The sequence below is a fragment of the Melozone crissalis genome, unplaced genomic scaffold (genome assembly GCF_028551555.1).
Source record: "Melozone crissalis strain CALT ecotype California unplaced genomic scaffold, PUWL_Pcris_2 ptg000004l_1, whole genome shotgun sequence".
Classification (NCBI taxonomy): Eukaryota; Metazoa; Chordata; class Aves; order Passeriformes; family Passerellidae; genus Melozone; species Melozone crissalis.
The window spans coordinates 44323632-44337141 of record NW_026535782.1 but is presented as its reverse complement, the minus strand read 5'-3'; the positions used below and the strand labels follow the sequence as shown (position 1 = coordinate 44337141).

At 39.3% G+C, this 13510-nt stretch overlaps 1 protein-coding gene across 3 annotated transcripts in view; it reads right to left on the bottom strand.

Moving 5' to 3' along the window:
- Positions 1-13510, bottom strand: part of LARGE1 (LARGE xylosyl- and glucuronyltransferase 1) — a 286266-nt gene that overhangs the window by 115662 nt on the left and 157094 nt on the right. For all 3 annotated transcript variants that reach the window (XM_054279879.1, XM_054279896.1, XM_054279887.1), the window contains one exon: positions 8574-8697. In XM_054279879.1, coding sequence (XP_054135854.1) covers positions 8574-8697 — 124 coding nt within the window. The remainder of the gene's footprint in view (positions 1-8573; positions 8698-13510) is intronic.

Sequence of the window (13510 nt, the reverse complement as noted above, 5' to 3'; positions counted from 1 at the left end):
TATCATCAAATACTTCAGAAAAGAGTTTGCATTAAGTGTCCATATCGCAGGCATGTAACTCTTACAACTTCCTGAAACATCTGAGGGCTAAGTCCACCAGTGGCACCCTAATTCCACATAATCTTGGAGTTTCACCCTATAGACCATCAGATAAAATTGCAATCAGACAGGTGAACACAGGTTCCAAATGTCTCAATAAAACAATATAGATGGAACTATTTTAAAGGCTTTCATCTGTGTCAGCTAAAAACTGTGGAATCCATCCAGCTGTGAAAGGGGTCGGATCTCAAGTAATGGAGGAATATATGGGAAAATTAACAGGGGATCAAAATACTACTCAGTTTTCATCTTTTTTTCTGAAAAGGTGAGACCTAGACACCATCAACTTAAGCTCAAAGAATGAAACTTCCACAGGATTTAAAAATTTGATTGGAACAGAGGTAGCTCTACTAAGAGAAATTACTCAAGTCAAATTACCATCAGTGGCATCTCATTAATAACCTTACTATGTATCTCAAAAAATGAATCTTTGTAGGACTGCAGATTGACCTGAAAAGTGATAACTTTACTAAAAGAAACAAAATTTCTCAATTTACAAGTCCAAATGTTCTCATACTAAGTCGACTCAAAAAAGAGGTGATGTAAATAGCATTTCATTAACAATGTTATTACCTATCCCCCCTTTAAAGCAAGTATTGAGACTAAAATCAGACTGTACACCCTTACCTGGACTGAGATGGTTTCAGACCTATGAGAAGAGTGACTCCAGCATATGCTTGTGCTGTGCCAGGCACACAGCACGACTCTGTCATTTTCACTGCTGTGAAAACTTGTCACACAAAAAGGTGTGCCCAGACAAGGTGAACACCATTTCTGTCCACAAGTATGACTATTTCAGCCCCAGTCCTTCAGAAGACTTGGTCCCTACACTGCCTGCTGAACTGCTCCATAGGAAATAGCTCACATCAGATCTATTGCCCAACACTTCCCTGAATCTCAGTTGTTTCTCAGAAATAAGCCAACACCACAAATAAGCCAACATCATTTACAAATGAGGAAATCTAACCATTTCAGCTCCCAGGTTGTGAGTCAAGAATATTCTTGGAGTCCTTGCAGCCTCTTATATTTTTCAGCTTATCAATCAGACATGGAAATACATTTACTTCAGTTCTTTGTAAATCTAGAAGCAAGGCTCATTAAACATTTTGATAAAATGCTCACATCGATACTGATCCTCACTAGGAATGCCTTGAGCAGTCACAGCTTCTCTTCTGTGAGTAATTGAATGCCATCTGACAGGGAGGTGTCCCTGTGAGCAAGTGAAGAGCCATTAAGAGCTAAGACCATCTAACTATAGCCATTATATGTCTTCCCTGCTTTCTACCTGCAGGTGCCAAAGAAAGAAATTGTGCTGGAGCACAGGATGACCATTAACTCTCCCCAGCAAGCACAGGGGACATACAACCTACACCCCTTATGCAGATCAAAGTGTTCAAATAACTTCTGTATATCCAAGGTTAGGTCAGCAAAATGCTCTCATTTCTCACAGGTGGATGATAATGCTCTGAGAAAGCAGCTGCTGTAATGGGAATGCATGGAACAAACGATAGCTGCCCAAGTTAGTTTGAGACATATCTTCTTTAGGCTTTTCCAGGGCATGCTTTTTAATTTCTGTCAAATTGAATAATTTTTGGAAGATCTCATGTGAAGTTATTCATCTTTTTCTCATTCTCTGCTAAAATTGCCTTCCCTGGAGGTGCAGCACATGTTGCTGCAATGAGCAATGTTGAGGAAGCTGAATGCCAAACAAAAATCCTTGCTGTTGAAATGTCATAGTCAGCTACTATGATACAAATGTGGGTGATTTTAAGAGGAAGAGAGTTGGCTCCTTAGTTCTCACTCCACATATGTTACACAGAGCAGCTACACCATCTTCCTGGTGGACACAGAACAGAACGACTGTACTGCTTTTCCCTAGAATCAAGAAAAAGGTGGCATTACAGAGAGGCCGACAGCAATTAGAACTAAATTATAAAACTAACAAAGAACTCCAATGTTTTTTCAAAGCACCAGCAGCAGTAGGAAAGTACAAGGGGTTTACAAAGTCAGACATGAAGCTTTCTTCTCAAATGGTAGTGGAAGCGCTGCAAAATGTAACACAGGAGGCAGACTTCACAAAGGTTCCACTGTGCTGGGGAGTTTGAATTGCTATCTGTTTCCTGGTGGATACTAATTTCCTCCCAAACAGTCTGAAGGAAAATATCTTAGCTCACAAAACCAAGTCTGTTAATTTCCAGTCATCTTTACTGAAAATTTTTGATAAAAGACTGTTCTTAAGATGGCAGCACTGCATCACAAGCACAAGAATCTTTTATCACCTGAGACTTTAGGCCTCTAGTATTCAATATGTCCATTAGCAAATACACAAAATCTCAATTATAAAGTAGAAATTAAAATCTAAAAATAAGTCATAAAAGTTATACAAATCTGTAAAATATCTTGATTAGAGACTTCATTTTACAGTATCTTGGATTTCCATATTTAAAAAAAATAAAGAGAAGGGGACACGACAGGAAGCAGCAGCAGTCAATGCCTACCATTTCACTGACATGTGCAGTGGGCCACTTTACAGGAAGACAAAAGGCTGGTGAAATGCAGGAGCACTGCAAGCCCCCCCATAACACGTGAGAGTTTTAGATCAAAACCTCAGTGCCACAGAAACACTTTAACTGAATACTTACTGCTGCATGAATGAATGTAAACATAAACAGATGCTGGGTTTCTCTTTCTGAGTTGCATTAATAGCAATTAGATCTTGCATATGTAGTGGAAAAGAAATGAAGGAAAGTAACATACTTCTCCTTTATAACTTTGTGTGTTTGCCTCTGAGGCACACAGTGAACTTCTTAACAGATAAACAATTCTGTGCTGCCCTTAAGAATATATAATCTGCATGCAGTGCAATGCAAATACAGTCAAACCCTTACAGTCCATGACAGTTTAGGGGTCAGTCACTATTACTGTGATTGTTATAGGTGGCTGCAACATCCAGTGGAACTTCTTGACTAGGAATGATGGAAGGCAGGAGAATGCTGACCAATTTTATTGTTCAAGGCTTTATCAACACTGCTATCGTTGTCACCCTCTTAAACTGATGTGAAAACCACCAAGCTAATATCTGTTCATCAAATACACTCTCATATCTTCCCAACTGCCAATCAGAATCCCTCTCTCCCACGCTCAGAAAGTGGTAGCTGCCATTCTGTTGAAATATCTGCTTGATCGTGCTTCTAACATTGGTATATTGCAATACTGCAATACATACAGCCTTATCACTACTATCACTCAATGGAAGAGCTTCTGCTGGTATCCAAAGATTTCATGGCATTTGAGTTGCTTTTAGTGGAATTTGCTGCAAAGACATTTACATATGGAGCATACTTTAAAACAACTAACATTATTGGGATTTTGACCTACAGTAATGTTTGCATGGACAATACAATGTGTCAGACAGGACTTGCTTGCTGTCTAGATGGTAAAGGGAGTCTCCATAGCAAGGGTTCTTACAGGGTCATCTTATCTGGATTGGGTGAGACTCCCTAAAACATATTTCTGTACAACTTTTGTAACCCAGCTGACCCATGGTCCTACCTGACCACTGCAAGATATATATTATGGGTATAGATCACCTTAACCTATGTACAAAACATTTCCCAACTATCTTAAGTATGTACAATAGACTGTCCTACATGATCATTTCTACACATGCAGGAACTGTTCCTATTGATTGTCTTACTCTTGTACAATTGATTAACTTTGTAGCAGGAACTGTCTGTGAATATCTGGGACAGCCAGATTCTTTGCCCAGGATGTTAATCGACATGCTTAAGCATACAAATTGGTCTAGGCACAGCAGGGTCTGCCTGGGGAATCTCAACAACTGTCTGAAATTCCCACCGGGACCACTCCTGTAGCAAGCTGTCAAATACTTCTTGTGCCAGCAGTTCCATCAATCACCTAGCTTCAGCTTGGGCTGCTGTCTCAAACCAGTCCTTTATCTCATCTGTGCAGAAATCAAGCCTGGGAGTTCCTGGACCACTGAGGGAATTTAAGTGCACTAGGGGTGCACACAGGCACAGCCCTGAGAACCAACTATGCTACAATCATAATTAAAGAATTAAACTTTATTTTTCTGCTTAAGTCTCATAGCCCTTGCCCATTAGCTCAGCTGGCTGGAGCATGGTGCTAATGACACCAAGGTCGTGGGTTCAATCTCTCTACAGACCCTTCACTTAAGAGCTGGACTCGATGATCCTTGTGTGTCCCTTCTAACTCAGAGTATTTTGTGATGTCTGTCTAAATGATGTCAATATCTGACCTAGTGAACTGGCTTCAAAGTTGATGAAAGTGGCTAAGAAGTAATTTACCTCATACTGCAGCAAATGCCCAAAGATAGGTGATCTTTATGCCATGCTTTACCTGAGTTTGGTTGTGCCGTATCAGACTACTGAGTTTGACTGAGAGTGCAGATGTCAACATTTCTGATAGGAAATCACCTAATGCAGCACTGGTACTCAGATTTGTGGTCTGTTGTTTCGGGGAACAGTAAAAGCTGCAATATTGTCTATATGTATAGCAAAGAATGGAGCTTTCCATATTTCTCTTTCAGATCAAACGTTCATCTATCAAAACCCTATTCACCATCCCTTCAAGTTCATAAATCAATTGCAGCACATGTGGGCTAAACCATTTAAAGGAGATGGCTTTTCTGCTCTATCAGTGATTAAAGGACTGTGTATCTGGGCCATTTACTCACAGCAGAGCAGGCAACTGCTCATTCTACATTCTGCCCTCTTCAGTTCACCTGACGTTGTCACCAGTGTGTCAAGCAACATGTGGGAAAACAAACTCACTTCATCTGTATTCCACCCATCACATACAGTACTGCCTTATCAGCTGTTCCTTCTGCTTGGGACAGTGCAGATCACAATGGATTTAATGCCTGTGTTTCCCTGGGAGTGAACTGACACAAGATTCCATGTTTAACAATGAAGTGCAGAAGCCAAGTGCCCAAGCTGCACACCTTCAATAGTTTGTTCTGGAGCTTCTTCATGTAAGACTGAACTGAAAAAACCACAATACCCTGCAGCCACATATGTGCAAATCACAGCTGTAATAGATGAATGTTTCACAAGTTTTTTTTCCCTTTTATTTAATGCTCAAAGACCATTTTCAGTTTCCAGTTATTTTGTGGGATGCATTGTTGTATTAGATACGTCTATGCATTAGGACCAAAGCTGACTAACACAACTAAAGGGATCAGATAAAGTGAATTTACACTGCCAAGTAACTTTCCAGTTTGCAGTCACAGCCATATGTGGCCATATAAATTCAGAAGAGTTTTGTGTGGGCCATACTGAGTAGTGCAAGAAGGAAGAATGTAGCTGTGGAATAGTTCAATTACTGGCACCATTATCAGCAGCCCACACTTCAAGGATGCTTACTGCTGATTATTGACTGCACGTAGCAGGTTTAGTTAATGGGAGAGAGTTCCAAATCGTAACAGCTAGTGAGTTGAGGGAGAGCTTTTAAGCACCCATCCATGTTCCTTGAGGTTATTGGCAAGGCAGTGAGGAGACAGGCCAAGTTATGTTGGGGAAGGTTACAAGCATCTTAGTACAACTGGCTGTTAAAATCTTCAAACTAACTGGTTTAAAGAAATATATCCAGCAAGCTGCCATCTCAACTGTGTCTGACCTGTTCCTGGAAATGCTGTTATTTTGGCTCAGCTCCACAGTTAAGTTTCCTCCTCTTCTATCCCATCCCTTATAATGTACCCCAAGCAAAGATATACCTTTCCTTGGCCATTCTTTCCTGTGCTCCATCTCTCTTCCAAGCAGGCTGCTGGTAGTTTGGCAGCATCTGCTTCTAGGGAGAGAATGAACCTAGGCTCTTTGTGGTGCAACAGCAATGTGAACTGCTGTGTCACCTTGCAAAAGGAAAAATAAGTCTTCTCTAAGTTTTAAAAGGAACATCTGACATGCTTAATTCACAGCAGCAAAGCAGATATGTTGGTTTGCTGCCCCTAGAAATTCTGATATAATCCATAATACCTTGTCTTCCCTTTCTTGCAGTGAAGTGTCCAGTTTTCCTCTAAAACCTGAGAGAAAACAACAGCCACAGCCAAGACTAATTTTCTGTGCCTTCCTTCAGGACACTAATGGTATCTCTAACTCTAAGCTATACAGCATGTATTTTAAGAGCTGCAGGATATGTTAAGAAACACTGCCAAATACCAAATACTTTAATCTCCAAATTCTGCCTTTTAAAAAATTAATATGCTACTGGAAACTGTTGCCTGAATTCTAAATAGCTACTTGAAAACAAAAAAGCATCCATATTATTTATGGAGGATCTAATATTATGTGCTCTCTTCCACTGTTTGAGCAGGAACAGGAGTAGAAGCAGGACTTTTCCTAGGACTTAAGGGCTTAATCTAACATGCCAGCTCCTGCTGCATTAGAAGGAAGAGGCTGGAAGCTCATACATATCCAATGGGAAAAAAACAAACATGAAATGAAATGTTTTCTGCAGCAGCTAAAATGTGTTCCAAAACAACTGAACATCAGTGAATGAAAGCTAAGCAGAAAGTTCTCATGCCATTACTCAGTTTAAACCCTTTTAAAAGTCAGAAATTGGTATTGATTGCAGGCTTAAAAAAGAACTATGGAGGGTCATTTAAACTGAAACATAGCATATACTGTAACAGTGAATCCATAGATCACTTCAGAGAAAGACAAGCTTTCTAGTAAACATCCAGCATCAGCTCTATGTTTTCTTAACACCAGGCAGCAAAATACAGCTCCCAAGAGTGCAGGTGAAATACATGAACCTAAACCAATCATTAAATCCTCTCTAGGGGCTACATAAGAAACAAATGAGATGAGCTTCTACAGCTGTCTGTAAACAGCTCCTCTGTCGTCTTTGCTAAAACCTGCAGAATGATCTGGATATGAGCCAGCATCATTCCTGGTTTTTTAAAACTCTGTTTATATTTATAACTCTTTGCTCTCCTTTGCCAGTGTCTATCACATTCTCCTATGCTCAGTACTATATATTGTGGTTTTTTGGCCACTGAAACCAGGGAAATTGCTTGGTATGGAAAATGATGAACTCTGAACAAGAGGGGCAAACCTGGAAAGACCTATTTAGGCATCAATACCTGCATCCAGCTAGATACTGGTCCTCAACCTAAAGCCTATGGGTTGCATGCAAGGTAATCTAGTGTGGATGTAGGTCACCAGTCATATAAAAAATCAAGGCTGAGTGAAGAGGGAGGGACAAAACAGTTTTGCTCTGTAGCCTCATATCTACTCAGTGCTTTGCCTATAAATCAGAAATTGGGGATCACTGAAGTAAGCTCTCTTGATTATTATTTACTTAACTAGATTGGACCATACCCAAATGGCCAGAAGGAAAACACTAAGAGGTCTGTCTTCCCCAGCTGAGACACTAATTAAAAACCCTACAATTTGCAGAAAAGCACATGTAATATAGACACATACAAGATTGATAGGAAAAAACCTCTTCCTTGCTATAAAGCTATAAAGAACAGAAGGGGGATCTCTGGCTAATTAGGTTAATATCAGCTTATGGCTTCATGTAAAAGAACCAATGAAAAATAAAAACAGAAACAAAGTATTTTGCTCAAGAATCACTTTTTTCCCTTTTCCATCTCTTTCTAAAGCCTTCTGTATTCAATATTTCACAACGCGGTGTGCTTTGAATTTCCCTTTTAGTAAGTATAGCAATTTGCTAAATTTAGGGTTTTTTTCCTTGTTTCAGGGTCCTGTTCAGAACAATCTGGTAAGTCATACAAATTACTGCCAACAACTTCAAATGCTAAAGTCTGAATACTTCATTCTACCTCCACAGGTAAAAAAAACATACAGCTCCAAATCGATGTTGTGCCTCCATGTTCTGATTTAAACTTTTTAAGTATGAAAAGATAATTACTTTGAGTAAGTGATTCCCAACCCCCCCACCCCGTTGACTGAACTCTTTCAACAATAATTTCTTTTGGAAGGGCATCCATACAAAAAAGTTAGCTATTGTACTAATGCTACCTTGTCGAAGTGTGTGTACTTAGAGTTTCACACACCTGTGCTTGAGGAATGCAAGGCAGTTAGGTGTTTCCAGTAACAGACTTGGGTTTATTGAACAAGATTCTTAAGATTTCACCATTGCTACTAGGAAGAAATATCCTTAAAAAAACATAGTGTGATCAGATGGACAGCCAGAATCCTCTTGCTAGCAAGTGAGATTCTAAGCTGCTACACAAAACATTTCATTCGCTGCTCTCATTCTAGAGAACTGCACTGATTTGAGCCATTCAGCATCTTCCAATTACGTGTAATCGGGGTTACAACCACGTCAGCTAGAATTAGTTGTCATCAGGGAGAATATTTTTAGGCAGTAGTTCCCCTGCAATTCACCAGTCAAGGGAGATGAGGAACAAAGGGTGACATGAAATCACAAGGATATGACTGACACCTGTGTCTGTGTGTCTTTACCTTGAGCTCATCTGCATCATAGAAGTCTATGCGCACGGCCGGGACCATCCACGTCTGGAACAGAGTGGCCAGGATCTGTTTGGCAATTGCATCTGCGATGAGGTGGAAGTGGAGCGGGTTCCGCCTGACATGAGGAGGGAGAGGAACACGTTAGTTCAAAGGTTTCTAATTCCTGTTCTTAAAGGACAATGTCAGAATTTACAAAGTTTTATCTGTGTCTACCATGTCAAGTTTTGAGTGTGCAGCATGTCTGGTGGAGTCCTGCTCTGCGGCCAAAACGCTGAGACACAATTTGGATACACATGACCACAACACAATACTCAATCAGTTTCTGGGTGGCTATGAACACACAGAACCTTTGACTCCAGCAGAATGTCATGATTTATAACACCTGTCTTGTCCCATGCACCAGCTCCTTTGGGGACTTGAGCTTTGGAAATGATTGTTTCAGTTCCTAGGTGAACCTGGTAATTTATCTTTGTAGTAAGAAGACTGTCCTAGGTTAAATGTAACAATTTAAATGAAGTTAAATTCTGGGACCCTTGAGTTTACATAGAACTTTTCTACAAAGCAATCTTGGGGAACCAACAGCTGTCCCATAGGAGCCCAAAATTAGATGTTTCAGGTGAGTGCCTTCTAGCTATTCACTGGCATAGTGAACAGAATGGAAATTGCAAATCTTACCATATCCTTTTTTCCTAAGGGTTAAAGAAAGGCACTCACCAGACTGCCTTTTACTTCAAAACACGAGATCTGGGTTCACCTCTGTAATCACACGACTTAGGCTAACTGAAAAGCTTCAAAACAAGACGGGTGAAGCCAGTATCAGCAAGACTGGCAAGCTCTGACAAAGTGTATGGGTTTTTCTATACTAATGTGAACTTAGACATTACAAATACCTTGTTTAATTCCCTTAACCTCCCTCCCTTTTTGGGGGGAAATAAGCAACAAAATTTGATCTTAACTTCTGCGGTAGGAAACCTACCAGTGGAAATTACTCACAAATTGCAGTCTTCCATGTTTAGCCCTGGCTTAGCAACTTTCTCTGTCAGCAAAAAAGGACAGACTTTGAAAAAACTACTAAGAGGAAAATACGCTTGTTTAGACTTCAGCATGGGATCAACCTTTCTTTGATCCCTAGAGTGGAATAGTGGATTCTCATTCGTATGGAATTTGTAAAGCTAAATGAGTGTACTTGCTAATTGGTATTTTTCATCTAACAAGAGAAGTATTTAGTTTCAGATGTTGATTAAAGCAGAAGATGAGTGATGCTACTACATTCTTCAGTGAGAATGAAAAGTGAGGAAAACTATGTTAGCTCAGGCCAATATACTTCCATTACATTTTTGGGCTTAACCCAAAAAATGAAGGTTATTTTTTCTCCATTTTCTACATTAATACAAAATGTGTGCCTTCCTTTTAATGTTTCTCTTCTTGCTTTGATGAGTAATACTGCTTCCCAGTGAACAAAGTCCACAGGAAAATGTAAAAATACATATATTTGTTCATAGTCTTTTAACAGACCCCTGAGCAGAAAGAGGAGATTGTAGCGAGAAGCAGTGTATGACTGGATTTTGCAGATCCAACCCAGCACTCGGGGCTGCCAGTGAAGCTGCTGTATTGGCTTCAAGGACACTGTGGATCACATTATGTGCTTACAGGAAAAGCAGGAAAGGGCTGGGTAGAAGCCTTATATATGAGATAATCATGATGGCAGAATAAACCCACAGCTGATCTGCCTTAAACAATATCCAAAACACTAAGCCACAACACGCTTTTCAGAAGACAAAGGTCTTTCAATCTCCAGCTTGTCCTGGAGGGAGGAGGGGAGGGGGAAAGGCACAAGCTGCCAGCTGCTGAGCGTCCCATTACCAAGCTAAAGGGATCACAGCAATTACATTTGCTTCACCAGCCCAGCAGGAGAGTAGAAGAGGACATCCTGGCTCATGCAGATTCCGCAGTAACCAGGCACCTTGCCAAGGAAAAAATCAGGAAATAGCAGTGATCAGGAGATACATCTCATTACTAGAGACAAGGCCAAGAGAAACAAAGTACAACACCGGTGGCTTTGGGTACTGGCACAGCAGTATCTCAAGACAAATAAATGTTCAATATCAACATACACATCCCACATAGCTCCCTCTGCTAAGGAGGGGCTGAGTCTGGGTTCTGGTAGGACTATTTCCCAGCTGGTGTTCTTCAGTAATTTCCTTCCCTTTTTCATTCTGTGTTATTTATCTTATATTCTAAAGTAGAATAAGAAGAGCAAAAATTAAGTTAAAAAAAAGGAAGCTCCGTCTTCTTTCAAATGATCATTTAGTTAAATGGAATTTATATAAAATATTTCAAGATGAAACACACTAGTTGAAAAGAAAAAATCTGACACAAAGACACTCAGATGTTCAGTAGCAGTTTATACTTATCTGAATGACCCAGAGTGTATGAAACTTATATGGGAACAAGTGGGTGACATTTACTTTAGTTCATCTCCTGCTGGGAGAAAGAAAAAAGGATAGCTGTACTCCCACACAGAATCTCTTTCAAGTTGTTAGCCTCATGGTAAAGATTCAGCTGGAAGGAAAGTGTGTGTCAGAGGCAAGGCAAAAGATTATCACTTACAAAAATATATCCCCAAAACAGTATAGGGACCTGATGACATCTGCAACTAAATGTGCATCAGCCACACAAAAATTTTACTCCAGACGAGATTTCAGTTCTGTGAAATGTGAGGTTTAGCACGGTGCTGGATGCCAACAGTGCACAGCCTCAAAGCTGGAAGACCTTCTGAAGGTAACCAGACTGGCATACACACAGATGACATCTTTCACCTCTTCTGCTGTCTGCAATATGTGAAGCCTAAAAGATATGGATTGTTTCAAAGTGTTTAAGAAACAAGTTTAGAAGCTTGCAGATCAACCAACATTCATTATAACAGAAGAGATTCTGAAAGATGAGAAATCTTTCTCAACAGATGTATGAAAGAGATGTCATGATTATCTGACAACATGATTGAATCAGTGGCTCTAGGAATTGGGGATGACAATCAGGATATTGTGAAGGATTTCCACTGAAAGTTGAATTACATTAAACTGGGACATTTTGCTCATTTTCCACAGGGCACATCAAGAAAAATAAAAAAACCATACACATAAAGGCTGGTTGTATCTTATAATGATAGAAATCCCTATACTGTACTGGGGACAGTATATTCAACTATGGAATAACATGGGTCAATAAAAGGCAACTGTGATAAACTTCTAACACAAAACTAACAGGTTTTGGAAAGTCCTCAGTATTCATGTGAATTAATCTGTTTAGGAATAAATGTTTCTAATATCCCAGGTTTCATAACAATGAGCCCCACGTCTTCCAGATTCCTTACTGCAGAAGCAGGAATTGAAACAGCCATAAAATTTCTCACAGTGTCCAAGAATACTTAATCTTATTGACTTCAATGATTTTGAACATATGAATTTCTACCAACTACAACTTTTCACAGTTTCTGCTACATGGAAAATGCTGATGCATTAATGTCTTAATTTGGTAAAATAGAGTTCCAAAATATGGCTATTTCCCATCAAGTGGAAACTTAAGGTTCTAAGTACTCTGTTCAGAAAACTGCAAATCTTCCTATATTAACTTATTTCCACTTATCTTAAGATCAGAACACTATATGATGAAGTAAACCATATGTAAAAAGCACACATTTACTTTCCTAAATTACTTTCCTCAAAAGTGAACAAAGGGAGATTCTAGCCAAGATTTTCAAGCATGGATGCTTAAGTATAGGTTCTTAGGCCTAAATATAGGAGTTTGAATGAATGCCCTCATTTTCAAAATTGCTGAGGTCCTATAAAGTTAGGAAAATGAAAAGGTGTCAATTTTTTAAAAGTCAGGCCATAAATTTAGAAGTCTCTTCCAAGGTACCCATTTCTCTACATTTTTTCTTATCATGATGTCTTATTCTTGCATTTCAAAACCTCTTATTCTTCATCAGATTTATGATCTGCTTGCTCAAGCATTTGTGGCCCTTTCTTTTCAAATAGCCACTGCCATAGAGTTAAATACAGAAATCTACAATTGAGAAAGGGAGTAGTGAACCAAGGCTCACTCTTCCCTTCTGCACTATTCCATAGCTCAATTGTTAGTAATTCAAAAGGCAGCTCCTTGGCTGCTTGGTTACACAGTTCTCTCTCTGCAACAGAGAAATTTTATTTTCTAAGAATACAAAAAGGTCAGTAGTCCAGGGGGTTTATTTCCAAAACCTATACTTTATTAAGGGAAGCACAACAAGGTAGTACCTCTTATATCTCTAACAAATGGTTACAAGAACTTCAAACAGGAATTATAAAAGGCAGTTTGGGAAACTTTTTCTCCTAATGCCCATATGACAATCCCTCTCTCATATGAGAAAAATTTTAATGTGAAAATCTTCAAGATGTTTTTATATCACTTCACACCCATTTGATGTGGTATTGATGAAAATGCTCCCCAAACTATTGGAGAGAGACTAAATACACACTTGCTGCATCACTAATGGATCTTCTTGTTTAGTGTTTACTTACAGAACTTCTTTGAGAAGTACTAAGAGTAAATCATGAACAGATTTTTTTAAACATTGCTTTCTCCATTATGCTTCTATTGTTAGGACACTTAGAAAAAACAAAAAGTGTGTATTGTTGATGCATTCATATGGATCAGAGAAACCAGGCCACACTTTATGTGTTTTGCCAGAAAAACCTCACACAAAATAGACTGACACATCAGAAAAGTTGGAAACACTGTCAGAGGCTTTGAATTCTCAAATTAACTCCATTAAGGCAAAGTGGTCTCAATGGAATATAGCCATTAGATTATATAAGCTTTAATTATCAGCCAGTGTTGACTTGTGGCTTTTACTTGGAAATTACATGTCATCCTTTTAATTTAATTTAGAT